Source organism: Mustela erminea, chromosome 5 (assembly GCF_009829155.1).
Source record: "Mustela erminea isolate mMusErm1 chromosome 5, mMusErm1.Pri, whole genome shotgun sequence".
Taxonomy (NCBI): Eukaryota; Metazoa; Chordata; class Mammalia; order Carnivora; family Mustelidae; genus Mustela; species Mustela erminea.
This window is the reverse complement of record NC_045618.1, coordinates 5471463-5490199: the sequence shown is the minus strand read 5'-3', so window position 1 is coordinate 5490199 and position 18737 is coordinate 5471463. Positions and strand designations below refer to the sequence as shown.

General features: G+C 47.8%; 1 protein-coding gene across 2 annotated transcripts in view; it reads left to right on the top strand.

Moving 5' to 3' along the window:
- ZNF710 (zinc finger protein 710) overlaps positions 1 to 18737 on the top strand; it is a 67188-nt gene that overhangs the window by 2633 nt on the left and 45818 nt on the right. The window contains exon 1 of one of the 2 annotated variants that reach the window (XM_032345519.1): positions 4883 to 4990. The exons of the other annotated variant lie outside the window; for it this stretch is intronic. Within the exon in view, the coding sequence (XP_032201410.1) occupies positions 4944 to 4990 (47 nt within the window). The 5' untranslated portion in view covers positions 4883 to 4943. Of the gene's footprint in view, positions 1 to 4882; positions 4991 to 18737 lie in introns of those variants that run through there. 2 annotated transcript variants of the gene reach the window in all.

Below are 18737 nucleotides of genomic sequence, written 5' to 3'. Positions count from 1 at the left end.
GGGCGGGCATTTGGGTCACATTTTCTTTCCTGTGGTTTCTCCTGGTTGCCCACTTGTCTGTGGAGGGAGTTGCATTGAGTTGAAATGGGGATAGGCGCTCACTCTTCTCCAGGCAGATTCCTAGGTGAGTCCTTGTCCTGTGGTGTGTGGCCGGCAGGTCATATGTTCCGTACTGGGGTCCCTTCCATTCCAACCGGGCATTTCCTACCAGGGAGACTTATTTTAGGCTCGCCGTCTGGAGACAAGGAGACAGACAAGGTCTGGAGCCGTTCTCAAATTGAAGGAAGGGAGACTAATGGGACCACCGGAGATTTTGCATGACTTCTATTTTAGGGTTGCCTTGGGGCCCAGAGATATTTCTATCAGAGTCTGCTTAAAAAGTTCAAGTTTGAAGTTAGACGGGAGTAAATAATGGAGAAGGCAGGTGTGTCTCAGAGGGTGCTTGCTCACCACCGGGTCCCAGGCTCATGCTGCTGAATGAAGGCATCTCTGCGTCTGCTGAGTCTCCTGTTAATGATGATGGTTGATCTCAACCCTAAGACTAAGCTGGAAGACATGTCAGAGATTTTCTAAGAGATACCGAGGCACAAGAAAAGCTCCATGCCCAGGGCCACACTCTGTGGGCAGAGTCAGCATTTGAATGTGAGCTTCTAGAGTCCATGTCCAGTGCTCTTCAACACAAGGCCATTGCCTCTCTTCCTGCGGGGGGGTCCCGAATCAGGCTCTGTCCAAAGAGCATGGCTCTGAGAATAAGGAAACCATGGATGTATGCTGCCTGCAGAGGACAGGTAGATGGAAAGCCTTATTGTCCGGGTGTGTTGCCCATGTACTGTTCTGAAGGGTTTGACAGGCCAGCGGTGACTGCTGGGGGGAACTAGAAGCAAAGACCCCCAGTTCCATGGGGCAGCATTTCATCAACAGGATGTCCCCATGTCACAGTCAGCAGTTTGGGATCTGGCCTGCTTTCTTCCTGCTTTGTACTCATGTACGATTTATTTAGGACTAATCTGCCGTGAAGAATGGGTGTGAGGAAGAGTCAGAGGCCTGAACTGGTATCTGTTCATGGGCCAGATCTCCTCCTAGAACGTCTGCTCGTGAGGGTAGGAAGTCTGTGTTCATTGCTGAGCCCCTGTGCCCAGAGCAAAGCCTGGCACATGGTGGGCCCTCTGTAATACTTGGCGAGTAAGTGTACTGGGCACTGGGAAAGAGACCTCCCTCCCAGAAGGAACCCACGAGTGACACACAGAGGCGGGGATGGGAAGGTGATTGATGGAACCTGCAGAGTTTTGCAGTGAGTCATGGCTTCAGACAAGCTCCAGACAGGTAAGGCAGGAGGAGCTGGGAAGAGTCGGTCCGGAATAGGTGGAGGCACTGGGTAGAGATTGTGCAAAACAACAGAGAGATCTCCAATTGCACTGCATAGACAGAAAACAGTAATAATCACGTATCTGAGGCCGGGCTTGTGCTCTTTGTGTATGTCATGTCCCTTCGTGTTCCCATTTGGCAGATGGGGAAACTAGAGCACAGAGGAGTTGAGTCACTTGTCCCAGGGCACAGAGCTGATAAACTTGAACCCCGGCTGTCTGGCTTCGGACTTTGCCTCCCCGGCAACGAGGTCAGGCATCTGTCCCCACACCAAGGAGCTGAGGCCTCAGAGCTTTGGGGTTCCTCAAAAGGGTGGCAGCAAGAGAACTCAAAAAGGAACATTTGGGGGACGCCTGGGTGGCTCAGTTGGTTAAGCAGCTGCCTTCGGCTCAGGTCATGATCCTAGCGTCCTGGGATCGAGTCCCACATTGGGCTCCTTGCTCCGCAGGGAGCCTGCTTCTCCCTCTGACTCTGCCATCCCCTCTGTCTGTGCTCGCTCTTGCTCGCTCTCTCTGACAAATAAATAAAATCTTTAAAAAAAAAAAAAAAGGAACATTTGGTCTGTAGTAGAGTGAGGCTGGTCAGGGCGCATGCCCTCTGCTCCCACAGCCAGAGCCCACACTGTGCTCCAAGACCATTCACCCAAGGAAGACGCTAAGGGAATGCTTCTTTGAGAGGCCTAACTATCCCCCAAGCAGAATGGCTAGTACCAGATCTGGGACTATTTTGCTCCTGATAAACATTTAGATGTTTTTCTTTTGAAGTATCCTTTTCAGCTTAAATTTTAGTTGGGATGTATTTAAAACTGCTGGGAATCCTAAAGCTAGAAGTATCATCTGTTGGCCTTTGAGGCCTCCAGAAGGTGTTTTCCATGGGTGTAAACTTTCCCTTTCTTTCTTTTTTTTTTTTTTAAGATCTTATTTATTTATTTGACAGAGAGAGTACAAGCAGGGTGAGGGACAGAGGGGAGAGGGAGAAGCAGGCTCCCCACTTAGCAGGGAGCCCAATGCGGGACTCAGTCCCAGGACCCTGGGATCATGACCTGAGCCAAAGGCAGTCGCTTAACCAACTGAGCCACCCAGGCGCCCCCAAATGTTCCCTTTCTACTCCAGGGTTCTGGGCCAGGGTCTCCTAGAGCACCAGGGCTCCCCTTTCATTGACAGTATGATTTACCAGTCTCTGTGCTGGGCCCGACCTCATGCAGCTTGTAGTCTCCCTGGGAGACAGACACTGAACTAATAATTATACAAATACTCTTTAATTACAGTTGTTATAAACGCTTCAAAGGGAAAATGGTACAGAGGCCGTGGGAGCCGATAATCAGGGAGGATGGAGGAGAAGGGAGCTTTCCTGAAGAAAGGCCATTGAAACAGCCACGGGAAGGGTGGGCAAAGAGGCTTTTAGCCAGGGTGGGACAGTCCGTTAACCTTGACATAAACCCTTTCTCCTCTAAGCGGTCCCGGCACCCCCAGCATCAGCATCGCGGCCCAGGAGCCTGCCAGAAGTGCAGAAACTGCATTTTATGCAACTCACCTGCATGGTACAGTCTGAGACATGCCAAAGGAATCCAAGTACTGAGCTGGGAGCTTGTCAGCCGTGAATGAGTGGGGTGGCCACTGGGAAAGTTACTTCCCTGGTTAATGAGGGAATTAGATCATCTCATGAGTTCCTCCTGGCCTCTGTCATCTTTGGCTTTTGCTGGTTTGCGCTTTTTCCAAGCTTATTAAGAACAAGGGCCCGGGCGTCTGTAGCTTCCACCTCTGCGGGGGCCTGGTGGGGGTGTGGGAGGGCTCAGCAGGCACGGGTCCGAGCCATGGCCTGCCGTCAGTAGATGCTGCACAAGCGGCCCCACCATCGAGGGCTGTGGGGAAGGATCAGAATGATTCGCAGAGAGCATGTGCAGCTTTGTTGCACGCAGAGAGATGGTCTTAAGGTGACCCAGGGAGGATCTGGCCTGAATCGAGAGCAAAACGGGCAAGGGTCAGAAGGGCTTTGGGGAAGAAAGGTGTAACATTTCTGCCGAAAGCGGAACCTGAAACGGGGGAGTTGCTCAATAGCCCATTGCTTGTGAACATGAGACTTAAAGCCTTGCCACAGAGTTTCGCGCCTGAGATCCCCACATCAGTGTAGAGAGGACCGGCGGCGGGGGGAAGGGTGGCGGGGAGGGGTACTTGAGTTGCATGTGCACCTGTGCCGGGGGTAACGGGGGTGAGCGTGCACTTCGCACCCAGAGCACTCGCCAGCTTCCAAGGGGTCTGTGGTCTCCCCAAACTAGGGGCAAATGCCTTTCTTAACCAATCTCCCCAACTCTCTTAGGACACAGCACTTGCCAAGGACTGGGCCCCGTGGTAAGCACTTGCTGTATATCTGGTCATTTAGGTTGAAGAGCTTTCCGGAGGTCAAGTGTCAGAAGCAGGCCTGGCACTGGACAGTCGGGCCCCAGAGCGTCCCTGCTCACAAAGCCTCTCGTCGTTAACAGGGCAGGTGGGACTAGGGGAGAACGCTTCTGGCAGAACAGAAGTGGAGGTTATGGAAGTCCCTACGATTTCCGGTTAAGTGTCTCCCGGTTGCTCATGCGCAAAACAGAAAGGTTTTTCCCGAGGAAACAGGTTGCACATCGCACCAGGTTGCTGGGCTAGCCCATGAGAGAGCCTGTGTCACTGTTGGGCCCAACTCATTTTTGTTTGCTCAGGATTTAAAAAAAAAAGAAAGAAAGAAAGAAAAAGAAAAACAAATTAGAAAACAAGACGGCCAGGCTAAATTAAAGATTCTAGCTTTGGGCGGGAGGTGCTCGGAGACATGCACTGTCGAATAAGGGGTGAGTTGGTGGCAAGAGACTGGGGTAGATTCCAAAAGGGGGATTAAAAGATGTGAGAAGCCAAAGCAGGGCCAAAAACGTATGTCGAATCAGCAGCTTCAAAAAGGTAAAATGACTGGTTCTTACTACTTACTAATTAATGTGTGTAGCTCGAAGACCTGACCCTTCCCCCATCCCCAGCGCCTTACCCCCAAGTACAGAAGCCTTTTGTTTTCTCTTTAATTCATTTCTGTGTTATGTGAATTTTTATCAGTGTGTATTATCTTTCTAATCTATATATTTATAAGTGGAATAAAAGGACTAGTAGAAGTGGGTTGACCTGTACGGGGGTTTTAATTCTGTCTTCTGCAACTGATATCGTAAAGGCGTTTCTGGTATTAAATCTATACGCTCTATTGTGTGTATATTTTGGAAGTACTGAGAGACGTGTTGGAAACGTGAGGATTTTCAGTGCCATCGGAAGCTGAGGGTAGCGGATCATGTTGTGGCCCAACTGCTTTCCCTTTCTTCCTTCTGTAGCCCCGGTGTGTAATACTTAAGGGGATCAAAATCAGGGAAGAATGATCACAGAGAAAGCAGGAGTGGGTCCTCCCTCCAGATTTACACGGGAAGCTGTAACTTCTGTGACGACTCTTGGTGATGTGTGGTTTGTCTTCTGGGTCATGTTTGAACGCCTTCCGTGACCCCATCCCGTTCCCAGTGGGCGTTCGGTAAAAAGCAAGAGCCAAGCTTTGGTGGTGGTTTTGTGCACCATATCACCATGTCCTCACAAGGACCACATCCCCTCCGCCTTCTGAAAAGCATCAGGTACCCTTTGGAGGCTGACGGGGATGCGTTCACTGTGGTCTTGCCATTACCTGAAAGCAGGTCAGCTCTGACATTCAGGATTCTTCCCATCCCCTAACACCCCTGCCCACCCCTGCCCCAAGCTGGGACGTCAGTGCCTACCATCAGTCCCACCCCTACATCCCCTGTGCCCTGCCCCAGCTGCCTCCCTAGGCCTGTGCACCCCACATTCTCCTTTGGCCCTGCCTCTCCCCAATTCCCATATCACTCTCTCCCCCCCAGGACTTCAGAGAAGAGTTTACCCTGTCTGTCCCTGCTTCCTCTCTCCCACTCTTCTCTCCAGCTCCGAAACAGGAGAGCATTTAACCCCCTACTCCTCCCTGCTCTTACAAAGGCCCCTGGCCCACTCCCCGGATCACACCTGGCAGCCCGTTTGAGGGCCCCTACTTACCTGACTTCTCTGTCCCAGATACTGTCATGGAGAGTGTTGGCTTATCACTCGGGGCTCTCTCCCTGCCTCTCTGATCCTACTGTTCTCTGCCATTCCCTCCTCTCCTGGCAACAGTTTGGTGCCTCTGCCATGGCTCTCTGCTGCTCATTTCCCTTCCATGGCTGTGGTTTCAGACTCTTACCCTATGTCCCTGTCTTCATGTGTCCTGTAAACGGTCCAGAGCTGGGTTAACATTGGTTTTAGTTTTAGATATGTATGGATTTCTTTCTGCCATCTTATTAGTTTGTGCTTTCTCTTTCTTCTGTTTCTGAGTCTTCATTCATTCTTTAACTTTTTAAAGACTTTATTTTTAAGTAATCACTACTTCCATCATGGGGCTCAAACCCACCACCCCAAGAACAAGCGTTGCACACTCCACTGACCGACTGAGCCAGCCAGGCGCCCCTGTTCATTTTTTCTAATTGATTAAAAGTTTTTTTTCTTTCTTTCTTCCCTTCACTTTGTTTTTTCCTCTCCTGTGTTGCAGGTTATACACTGTTTCTATTCTTTTAATGCATGCAGACTGTAGAAGGTATAAAATTAGTTGGTGTCTCTATCTTTTCTCAAATAATGCAACGACCTTGGAATGCTTTATGTAAAGTCACTGTTGTGACACATTCAGTTGTCACACAGAGGTTTAGATACATCTTGTTTCTCTCTTTTCAGTTCCACAAATGAGGCAATTACTTTTTTTTTTTTTTTAAAGAGCGGGAGGGGGGGAGCCTGGGTTGTTCAGTGGGTTAAGCTGCTGCCTTCGGCTCAGGTCATGATCTCAGGGTCCTGGGATCGAGTCCCACATCGGGCTCTCTGCTCGGCAGGGAGCCTGCTTCCCTCTCTCTCTCTCTCTCTGCCTGCCTCTCCATCTACTTGTGATTTCTCTCTGTCAAATAAATAAATAAAATCTTTAAAAAAAAAAAAAAAAAGAGCGGGAGAGGGGAGGGCAGACGGAGATGGAGAAGGAGAGGGAGCGGACTCCACGCCCACCCAGTGCAGAGCAGGACCTGGGGCTCAATCTCACAACCCTGAGATCATGACCTGAACTGAAATAAAAAGGGAGGCTTAACCGACTGAGCCACCCAGGCCCCCCTGGGAATTTATTTTTAATGTTCTGTGCAGTTAACCTTTGGTTTGATTTTCCACCTGTTTTCCATTTTGTTTACTTAGATTTCTCCTTGCATCTCAGACCTACTTTCTGAGATCAGAACCCCATGTGGTGAAGACCTTTAGTCATAAACTTTTCAGTTCCTGTTTGGCTAAAATCGTGTGTCATCCTTGTTGTTAACGCATTGTTTTAGTGGGTATAAAACATTAGCTTGGTAGCTATTTTCTCTGAGTATGTAAAGTTAGTATTGCAGTCAGGCCTGGGTGGTCCGCTCATGGGACTCTTGATTTTGGCTTCCGTCATCATTTCAGGGTCCTGAAATCTGGCTCCACGCTCAGTGCAGAGTCTGCTTTAATCTTTTTTAAAATAAAGTAAATAAAGATAGTAATTCATTGTCTTCTGGCCGGTTGTTGATGTTGAGAAATTGGTAGCACAATTCTCAAGTATTATCTTCTGCCTGGTTGTTGTTGATGGTGGTGGTGGGATGTGTGTGTGTGTGTGTGTGTGTGTGTGCGTGTGTGCGCACGTATGCACACTGATTTGTATGTTCTGTAGTTCATTATTATTTCCTTAGGAGTGGTTTTGAATCTCTTTGGCTAAGGATTCATTGGGTGAAACCAAAGATTGGTGACTTTTATCAGCTCTAAAGGATTTTTAGCAGTTAACCTCTTGGAATGTTATCTTTCCATCATTAGCTCTCTCTGGTCTCTCTTTTGGGAACTCCAGTTAGATGTAAGGTAGATCTTACTCTGTCCTTTATGTTTCTTAACTTTCATTTCATTTTCAGTCTTTGGGTTTTTTGTAATGTTTTCTGGATAATATCTTACTTGTCTTCCAACTCACTAATTCTCTCTTTAGTTATCTCTAACCTTCTGGTTAACCCTTCCACAGAAGTATTGTTAGTATCAATATTGACTCACAAATTTTAATATATTTGCATGTTTCTGTTGCAGTTACAATTTTTGATGCTCATCCTTTGAGTTTTTAATCATTTTAATATAAAATTATATTTTTTTATTTCTTTGTTTCTATTTTATCCTTTTCTGAGGACACATGGTGGTTTGTATTTTTTAATAATCTCTTACTCCTTACTTGTGTTAATTCCCCGTTTTATTAATCACATTAACTATTCTTACTTTTGGATTCTGTATCCGATAATTCCAGTCCCTAAAATGTTTGCAGGGACACTTCTGTCCTACGATGCTTCTGCTCATTCCCACTCTTGAGGGCTCACTTCTTATGTGTTTCATGATTTTTGCTTTTGCTTTTAAGATTTATTTATTTATTTGAGTGAGAGAGAGAGAGAGCATGCATGAGGGAGGGAGAAGCTGAGGGAGAGGAAAGAGAATCCTCAAGCAGACTCCTCGCTGAGCACAGAGCCCAAGGCAGGCTCTGACCTGAGCCAAAATCAAGAGTCACATGCTTAACCAAGTGCTTAACAAGGTATCCCTGTATGTTTCATGATTTTTTTTTTAATATTTTATTCATTTACTTGAGAGAGAGAGACAGCACAAGCAGGGGAAATGTCAGGCAGAGGGAGAGGGAGAAGCAGGTTCCCCATAGAGCAGAGAGCCTGTCGTGGGTCTCCATCCCAGGACCCTGGAATCGTGACCTGAGCCGAAGGCAGACGCTTAACCGACTGAGCCACCCAGGGGCCCCATGTCTCATGATTTTTGATTGTGAGTTTATGTTTGTTAGAATTCTATCTGCAAGGATTATTTGAAATACGGAATGAGAGTTCTTTCTTCCACAGAGGATACGTGCTTTCTACCAGACACCTGAAGGCCCTTCAGATGGGTCCATTTATTTATAATTCTTAGTGTTTTGTCTCGAGGGCTTGGCAATGACCGCAGATCCTCAGAGGAGCCTTTTTTTTTTTTAAAGCCCACCCATAGCAACACGAAACCAGATTACTTCCTTCCTAATTTTATATGACCAGACACCCTACTTTGTCTCATCGTTTCCCTATTGCCAAATAGTTTCTCTACATATTTGGACAAAGTCCTGGTCATGCCAGGCCCAATTAAGAACCATGTATCTTCGGGGGCGTCTGGGTGGCTCAGTGGGTAAAACCTCTGCCTTCAGCTCGGGTCATGGTCTCAGGGTCCTGGGATCGAGCCCCGCATCAGGCTCTCTGCTCAGCGGGGAGCCTGCTTCCCCCTCTCTCTCAGCCTGCCTCTCTGCCAACTTGTGATCTCTCTCTGTCTCTCTCTCTCTGTTAAATAAATAAAATATTAAAAAAAAAAAAAAAGAACCATGTATCTTCGGAGCCATCCCTTGCAGAATCGACCTGCTCTCCCACATCCGTTGGCCCCTGTTGCCTTACCCCTTAGTCTGTAGATGTGCGTGTTTAGACCCCACATTGGATTCTGAGTTTCTGGAAAGCTGGGGGTGGTGCCCTTTATTTCTGGAACCCCAGCACCTGGTGCACTGTTGGCCATCGTAGTTGCTTAATAGAGACCTATTCATTGAGCAGAATTTATGGCAAAATCAAGTCTTGTCTTCTTCTTGGATAGAATTAAAAAAAAAAAAAAATCCAAGCACAAACCTGCCTCGTAGTCTTAGACGAGTCCAGGTTACTTTTTTGGATCTCTGTATCCTCAGCTGTAAAATGAAGGGATGCTTCTGAGATCTCCACTTTTTCTGAGATGCTGGGATTCAGCACAATTTGCATGATTGTCCGTCATGATAACATGGATCAAGTCTTGGCTCACAAGTGGAATTGAGGGATGTGAGAGCCATGGAGAGAAGGAGCATGATTTGAAGCAGCTGGGCAGGATTTGAAGAGGAAAAAAGAGAAGGGACTCAGAGGCAAATTAAAGGTAATTTGATATGAATAAAGATGGCATTTTAAATTGTGTGACTTAAAATGACAATTTGATGGCTTTCTTTAAAAAATAAACAAACTAAGGGCTCTGGGTGGCTCAGTGGGTTAAGCTTCTGCCTCTTCTGCTTCTGGTGGTTGTGATCTTACGGTCCTGGGATCAAGCCGCGAATCGGGCTCTATGCTCAGCAGGGAGCCTGCTTCCCTCTCTCTCTCCCTACCTCTCTGCCTACTCGTGAGATCTCTCTCTCTGTTAAATAAATAAATAAAATCTTTCTTTTTTTTTAATGAACACACTATAACACAATAAATTTCAGATGGCTTAAAGATGGTAAATATAAAAAAATGAACCCAGGAGATACTATGGCTTAAAACCCAGAAGCCATAAAAGGGAAAAGATTGACGTATTTATACACAAGTAAGAAATTTCTGTGTGGCTAAAATCATCATAAATGGAATCAGAAGAGTCTCCTAGTTCTCAAAACTAGAGAACATTTTTGCAACATAGGTCATAGGTAGAGTGGTTTCCTTAATATCTAAAGAGCTCCTACAAATCATTAGGAAAAAGACGGTCAGCTCAAGTTTTTTTTTATGTTTTATTTTATTTCATCCTTTTTTTTTTCAGGTAGCTCTAGGGTCAGCGTTGGGCTCAAACTCATGACCCAGAGATCCAGTCACATGCTCGGAGCCACATCGGGCTCTTTGCTCAGCGGGGAGCCTGCTTCCCCCCACCTCTCTCTGCCTGCCTCTCTGCCTATTTGTGATCTCTCTGTCAAATAAATAAATAAAATCTTTAAAAAAGGAAGTTAAGGTTTAAAAAAACGGAGCCAGGCATCCCTCAACTCAGTTTTTTTTTAAAGATTTTATTTATTGGGGCACCTGGGTGGCTCAGTGGGTTAAGGCCTCTGCCTTCAGCTCAGGTCATGATCCCAGGATCCTGGAATCAAGCCCCACATCAGGCTCTCTGCTCAGTGGGGAGCCTGCTTCTCCCTCTCTCGCTCTCTCTGCCTGCTTCTCTGCCGACTTGTGATCTCTCTCTCTCTCTGTCAAATAAATAAATAAAATCTTTAAAAAAAAAAAGATTTTATTTATTGGACAGACAGAGATCACAAGTAGGCAGTCGGGGGTGGGGGGAAGTAGGCTCCCCGCTGAGCAGAGAGCCCAGTGCTGGGCTCCATCCCAGGACCCTAGGGTCATGACCTGAGCTGAAGGCAGAGGCTTTAACCCACTGAGCCACCCAGGCGCCCCTCAACTCAATTTTTAAAAGAGGCTACAAACATGGACAGTTCACAGAAAAGGAAATACAAATGGTTCTTAACCTTGTAAGACCATGCTCAGCCCTCTGCTAATTAGAGAGATGCAAGTTAGCTCTATTCTGGAGAAGTCCTAGTGGGAACAGATACTCCCGTCATTGTCTGTAGAGTGCATGTTGTACAGTGAGAATTTTGACAATATTTATTAAAATCCAGAGTGCACAAGCAATTCCAGTTCTGGGAATTTTTCTCACAGGTCTGTGACATAACATGCAAAACAAGCATTTTTCAAGACAGTTCATTACATCATTGATTGTAAAAGTAAGAAGCCCCCCCCCCAAAAAAAAAAGAAAGAAAGGAAAAAGAAAATCTTAATGTCCACCAGGAGGGAACAGATAAATAAATTGTCCTATGATCATACAGTGCAGTCCGTGCAGCTGTAAAAAAGAATGTGAACGTTTCCCTGTGTATCCGTGTGGTCCTGGTCACTGAAATATTTTCTTAAATGAGAGAGGACAGGACAGAATTGCCTGTCTGCAGTAGCTCTGCAAGGTTACTTTTCATACATCTCGAATTTTATGCCTTATGCGCATATCCTACCTAACCCGCCCCCCAAAAAAAATTATTTTTAAAGAAGGAAGTTAAGGGGCACCTGGGTGGCTCAGTGGGTTAAGCCTCTGCCTTGGGCTCAGGTCATGATCTCAGGGTCCTGGGATCGAGCCCCACATCGGGCTCTCTGCTTAGCGGGGAGCCTGCTTCCCCCCTCTCTCTCTCTGCCTGCCTCTCTGCCTACTTGTGATCTCTCTGTCAAATAAATAAATAAAATCTTTTAAAAAGGAAGTTAAGGTTTAAAAAAAAAAGGAGGAGGTTAAGGTGGAAAGAAGGAAGGATGGGAAGAAAAACCTCACCTTTGCTCTGCGTTTTCACACGGGGCATCTTAGTTACTCCCCTCACCTGTGAGGTTACCATTTTTATAGACAGAGAAACTGAAGCTTCAAGTCCGAAATGATGTGCTCAAGTTCGCGGAGAGAGCCCTGGAACCTGGCATTGAATCTAGTTATCACTCCAGAACCACTGGGCTCCTGTCTGTAGACAAGTTTTTTTTTTTTGGTCTTGTTTTCCTCCCTTATATTTAACTGACATCCCATTGGTTAAAGAGCACTGGCTGTACACCATGGCCAAAGGCCCACCCCTCCCAAGGGAGAGAGTGGAAAGTTCTGTCCCACCTCCCCCAGCTGGCTTGCTGGCTCTCAAATGCCTATGGGGCAGAGCTCAGGCAGTAGGTGGTGGAGACAGCCCCCCGAGCCCAGCCAGCCACATCAGACACAATGAGGAGGATTAGGGATGGGCTTTGCAGCCCTACCTTTGAAGTTCCCAGCTTTTATCAGAGTGTCTGAACCTTAACATTATTTCAAGGGAGCTTTTATTACTGTCTGTGAACTGGCCTCAGGTAGGTACCAGCTGCTGCCAGGTGCTGAGGGAACACTTCCTGGTGCCTGAAGCCTGAAGCCGGGGCTTTCACTTTGTTAAATGGCGGAGAAGTTTTTAGGGCTAAAGGCACTTGGTACTTAGAAGATTCTGGAAGAATAATTTTCTGTTTCTATTTTTCTATCCAGAGGTGCAAGTGGATGGCATCCCTTTAATTAAAGGGAAGGAAAAGTGCTTGCTTGCCTTTTTTTTTCCTTTTCTTTTTCTTTCCTTTTTTTTTTTTTTTGGTCTTCTATGCTGTTTTCAAAGTAGAGTATTGACAGCTTCTTTTTTGTCAAGGAGAAATGCTGTAGGAGAACAAAGCTAAAGGTGTTGGCCGTGTATAATACGAGGCTGTAATTTATAGGTACAGCTTCACCCGGGGGAAGAATTTGATGTCTTTAAGAGCTACAAAATCATCCAGCACCACCTGTCCTTGTGTGTGGCATCACATTTATTTTCTGAGCTGGAGTCATCATTTCTTAAGAAAGAGGCAGGGTCCTTTGGGGCCGAGGACTTATTAAGGGGGTAAGAAGTCTTTAGGATCTTTGGGCCTGAGCCGGCATGTCCAACCCGGCTACTTGGTATCTTGACAAGGGATCCGCCCCAGTGGCCCACCCTCCTACCCAGTCCATTCGTGTTTGTCTGGCTGTTGGAAGTGCCCTGAACATCACAGAGCTGTCCCTGTGTAAAGTTTGTACCCAGCCGTTCACTGAGTGCATGTGTGGGTCAGAGGCACTCAGCAAACGTTCCTCAAATGAATAAATTCTTTTTATTATTAGAGGTAGACTTTAAAGCTTTTGATCATAAAGAGCACTGGAGAAATTCAGATGTCTGCCATGATTCCTCCTTGGGTTTTCCTGATGCTTGAAATAATTAAGACCATCTTCTATGGAACTGTTCCTTCCTTGGGCTCTAGGTCATCTCTGTTAGGCAAAGGCCAACTTCTATAAATCGTGTGCTGAGTACTCTTAATGCCCTCCCAAGTGTTCCAGTTCCAGTCCTCCTGGGTTCTAGCTCATTCTCCAGGAGAACTTCTGTGTAACATCAGCTAAGTTCTTTTGTTTCAGTTACAGAGCTTGTTGGAATCTGTCCTCCAAACCCCAATTTTATTTTATCTTATTTTATTGTTATTGTTATTATTATTATATTTTAGAAACAGAGAGAGCATGTGTGCGAGCAGAGGGGAGGGGCAGAGGGAGAAGGAGAGAGAGCATCCCAAGCAGACTCCACTCCCAGAACAGAACCACGCCCTCTACCTTTGCTTGGTCTCACGACCCTGAGATGGTGACCTGAGCTGAAATCAAGAGTTGGACCCTTAACCGACTGAGCCATCCAGCCCCCCGCCAACCCCTCCTCTTAGAGCTTTTATGCCTTTGTTGTAAAAATGATTCCCTAGGGTCCCCTGTGTGGCTCAGTTAAGTGTCTACCTTCAGCTCAGCTCACCATCTCAGGGTCCTGGGATCAAGCCCCGCATCAGGCTCCCTGCTCAGTGGAGAGCCTGCTTCTCCCTCTCTCTCTGCCTGCCTCTCTGCCTACTTGTGCTCGCTCTCTCTCTGTCAACTAAATAAATAATATCTAAAAAAAAAAATTTATTCCCTATCCAGGTAGGTTAACCCATCTGAGCTCAGGAACTGGCCTCCCCCACCACCCTTTTTGAATTTACTGTTTAAAGAGAAAGCTATTGTCCCGTCCTCCATAAAGGACAAAAGAAATGTTTGTTTTGCCTTTTTGCACCTTGGCCCCACTGCTTGCTCTGTTTCCCTCTCCCGGTGGCAATTATTTGAAAGACCTGGACAGAGAAGTTGGGTTCTGAGTATTCTGGGGGGGTTGGCTGTCTGCTTATGACTCACACCCCGCCTGCACTCACTCCGACCTCCCAGAGATTTTAATTCCTCTTTGCTGGAAACTACCCCTTAGCTCTTGAAAATAATCTTAGGTGGTTTTAAGATGTCTGTTCAGTTTGGGGGGTTTTTTTGTTTGTTTGTTTGTTTTCCAAATCCAGTTCAGGTTTGAATGTCCAAGGAATGAACAGTCTCTTGGCTCTTGGATCTCTTCCTTTTGTTTTTTAGAAAATAGATTTTATTGATTTTTTTTCTTGTTACAAAGAGATTTATGATTTTTGCAGAAAATTTAGGAAACATAAACAGGCAAAAAGGTGAAAACAAAACCCTTCTATAATTATTAATATTTCAGTATATTATATGCCTTTCCAGCCTATATTTTTTTAATTAAAAAGAGATCATACCATGTGTACCTTCATGTTACTTTTTTCTTTCCTTTTTTTTTCTCTTCTGTAACAATTTGTGATTAAAATTTTCATGGAGTTAAGTCACTTTATTTAATTTCTTTTAGTTTTTTTTTTTTAAGATTTTATTTATTTATTAGGGAGAGAGAGAGGGAGAGCTCACACACGAGCCAGGGAGAGGGGCAGAGGGAGAGGGAGAACCATACTCCCCGCCCAGCAGGGAGGTCTCCGTGGGGCTCAATCCCAGGACCCCTGGACCAACCAGATGCTTAACCAACCGAGCTACCCAGGCACCACTATTTTTTTTCCCGTTTTAATTCCAGTAGAGTGAATATACAGTGTTACATTAGTTTCAGGTGTGACATATAGGGACTCAGCTTCCGTACGCCTCCTAAGCTCATCGACTCTAGCTCACTTTAAAGGACCGCACAATAGGGGCGCCTGGGTGGCTCAGTGGGTTAAAGCTTCTGCCTTCGGCTCAGGTCATCATCTCAGGGTCCTGGGATCGAGCCCCGCATGGGGCCCTCTGCTCAGCAGGGAGCCTGCTTCCTCCTCTCTGCCTACCTGTCTGCCTACTTGTGATCTCTATCTGTCAAATAAATAAATAAAATCTTTAAAAAAAAAAAAGGGAGGGAGCTGCATAATATTCCTTCAAACAGAAGGACCACAATACAGTTAAGCGGCCTCTTGTGTTTCCAGTATGTTCTCTCTTCCTGTCTTCTAAGGGACATTGTTGGGTATTTTTGCCCACAGCCTTGATTATTCCTTGGGATCCGTTTCTAGAAGGGAATCCCTGGGCCAAGGACACGTTCTAAAGGCTCTTTTCTGATGGCTAAACAGCCCTCCAGGAAGGTTATACTGTTATTTTTCCTCCTTTTGGGTAAATCCAAAGGCCTTTTCTTTTAAGCCCCGGCTGGGTGTTCCTCAGACATCACTTTTCCAAACGGGGAGCACGTGCTGATGGAGAGTCGGTGTCGGGGCAGCAGCCTGAGCTGCGCCATGAGGTAGGACATCCCGTCCTTGCCCCTGGGCTTGCTGGGGGACCCGAGGGCTGGGTCTGCTCAGATCGCCGGCAGCTGGGCAAGCCTTCGGCTCCCCAGGGAAACCTCCAGGTACCCACCCTTAGAAGGCCCGGGACGGTCCTGGCTTCGAGGGTTCCAGAGTGGTGGGGAACTCTGACAGTCTTTCTTCCAAGAGGATGCCCAAACAGCCGACATCCCACCCTGAGGCCAGAGACCAAGGCTGCTCCTCCGGACCTGGCTTGGGGTTTGGGGTTACAGGTCCTGGGGATTTTCTATGCAACCCCCCCTCCTCCCCGGGGGAGGAATGCGTCTGCCCAGACCTCCAGCCGCGCCAGCCTGACTCCTGCACCGCTGGGCTGGAGGAAGGCTTGATGGAATTACGGAGGAAGTAACATTTGCTCAGGCTAAATCGGGCCTTCCTGTTCCAGCTTCACACTCGCTCTTCCTCCTTTTCGACTCTCTTCCTCCTGCGTGTCAGCCCGTTCTTTGGGGCACTTTTGGTTGGCATGGCCTCTGAAGACCTTCCCTGCTTCTTAGCTTCCCTCCTTCCTCTGCTGTGCCGGGGACACCCAGGCTGGTGCCCACCTTCGGGATCTGGCACATTCAAGTGTGTCACCACCGCTCCTTCCTGGCTCCCCGCACCTGCTCTCCCAGGCCTGGTGGAAAGGCCACAGGGGCTTCTGGAGGCCCAGGCTGCCCCTCTCCCACCCAGAGACCCAGCATGCCAGCTGCTGCCCGTTGGGTTCCAAAAAACAACAACAACAACAAAAAAAAAACACACACAAAACCCAGCCCCTTGAGATGAGGGTCGGATGTTTCAGTTTCTATGAACCTGTGCTGGAAATGAGAGGCGCGGGCCGGGAGAGGGAGGCTGGAGGCTTCCCCTGGGTGGGCTTTGTTTAAAATTTAATATGCTCTTCCTTTCTCTCGATACACCAGCGACGGCTTCGAGCTCCTTTGTCATTGGAGCCCCGTTATCTGTCTGGTGGATGAGATCTCTTATCTGCCGGGTCCTGCGTCTTGTCTCTGAATAGCCCATCACCATCCCGCCCCCCCCCCATTTGTGACGCACCCTTAGATCCCATTCTGCTGCTGGACAGAGAATGAAACCTGTCACTTCGCTTTTCAGCCAATTAAGACCTGGGGAAGATGAGGATCCACTTTTAATGGTGTTGGACCCACCAAAGGCACAAGCGGTGGGCAACTTTAGTGTCCAGTTAGAGGGGGTGTGGAACCCCGCCCTTAGCAGTGGGGACCGTGCCGGGTCCCAGGGTGAGAGTCCCGGCTCAGGGTGGCCCAAGACAGGGTCATGGGTTTGCCCCCCTGTGTGTTCCAGCTTCTGCCTGGGCACCGTCTTGGCCCTGGGGAGCTCTGCAGGACAGAAAGTGTTTTCACTATGGAAACAGGGAGCTGCTCTTTTTGCCACAAGCTCCCCACGGAGGTGGGCTCTGACACAGAGGGGAGGATGTTACCTTAAGCCACGGGACTTGGGTTCACAGGAGCCACGGCTCTGCATCTTGGCTCACCATCTCCCAGCCCTGATGAGGCACAGCCTTCCCGACCAAGCCTTGGTTTCATGGCCTGTGAAATGGGTTTATGAGCCTACTTTTTACAGCTGTGCTCTGTGCGGGATAGCACATGGAAATCGTTATTACCTGCGTACTGCAGGGCCGTCAAGTCAGGGAAGAGCCATCCTGAGTTCTCTTCTCTCTTACAAATCTCTTTATTCTTCATCAGAGCAGCAAACATTTCCCAGGCATCTACCATGTGCTCAGCTCTGTGGCATAAAGGGAAATGGAAGGGCCTTTGTGCCCAGTGAGCCAGAAGGAATATTGGATTTGCAAACAAGAGCACGGGAAGTTGGGAACATGGTGGGGGTAGGAGTGTATGCAGAGAAGACTGCCTGGTGGAGGTGGTGTTTAGGGGAGTCTCAGCAGACAAGGGGAGCAGGAGCATCCCATTGGGTACTGGAACATGCCAAGGCAGAAAGAACCGGCACATTTGAAGACTCAGTGGTGGTTTGGTGGAGATGGCAGGTAGGATGTGTAGGGGAGATGGTAGAAGATGGGGCTGGAGGCAGGGGCTGGCCTGGGAATGTGTCCAAAGGCTTGGACTTAATTCAGAGGCTAGCCAGAGCCCCCATGGGCTCTGAGCAAAGGAGCAACATGACAGATCACTGGCATCAATCAGGGGACTTGGGACTCATGTTGTAGTTAAATCCATGTGTGTAAATCCCCATGGAAACGTTGACCTGAGAGTCGAGAAAGCCCTCAGAGAAATAAGTGTAGCACTTCGGATAATTTACAAAAGTGCATTTTCTATGCTTGATTGTATTTCTTAAAACTCGCCAAGAAATAACCCCAAGTAAAATTTTTCCACCAGGGTGTGTTCCTAATACATATTTATGGCTACCAAATTGACTTGAGAATGTAGGAAGCGCTTTTGAAATGTTGCAGGAGCGCGTGAGATCTTCGCGCTGGATTTCCCCCAAGCCGGGCAAGAGAACGAGAAGGCAGAAAAGATCCTGTGTTTGTTGAGCACCTGCTCCGGGCCGGCACAGGGCTAGACTCTCTGAATTCAATAACCCTGCAAGAAACAGCCTTCCAGACTCATTAGGGGCAGGGAAACAAGTTCATGCAGGCAGCCACTTCCCTAAGGCCTTGTGCCTGTAAGGGATGGTAGGGGAATTGGAACCCAGGTTTGAGAGTTCACACTCCATCCATTGAACCACTCTGCCCCTAGGGCACACCAGAACAGTGAAGCAGGACATCCCGAGGTGGGCCGGGTGAGCCACTGGAGAGGCTTCTAGATAAAAATTAGACCGAAAATACAAGCTCACTCCCATTTTCCCTCTGAGCACTTCTGCTGGCTGATGGGCTGAGAACACGGCTCTCCTAGAGAGCCTTCTTCCAAAGGGTGATGGCTGGAAGTCCTTGGCTGCATTCTGATTTGGGTGTTTCAGTTGGCTGTGTAGACGCTACACAGATCAGACTGGGAACTTGGTGCCTGCAGGGAGAACCGGAGTTGTGGGGGGAGCCGCAGGAGCTCCTCGCACACCACCCCACTGGTGAGCTCCCTTCTGCATTTGCAAGGGCCCAGTGGGGGGCTTGGACAGAGTTGCTTCAAGTTCAAGTTCAACTCTAGCAGTTGGGCTGGGGTTGGAAATGTGGTTTTTGGGGGGTGGGCCTTAGCGATCATGTAGGAAGGGAAAAAATAAAAGCCCACGTGGGTCCGTTGTAGTAGTTGGATTTTGCTGTTTTTTTTCCTTCAAAGGACGAGTCTGCCATCCCAGTAACAAGGGCTTGCTCGTGTGCGAGTGGGGACCGCGGAGGATGGGGGTGACTCCCCTGGGTGCCCCTGGG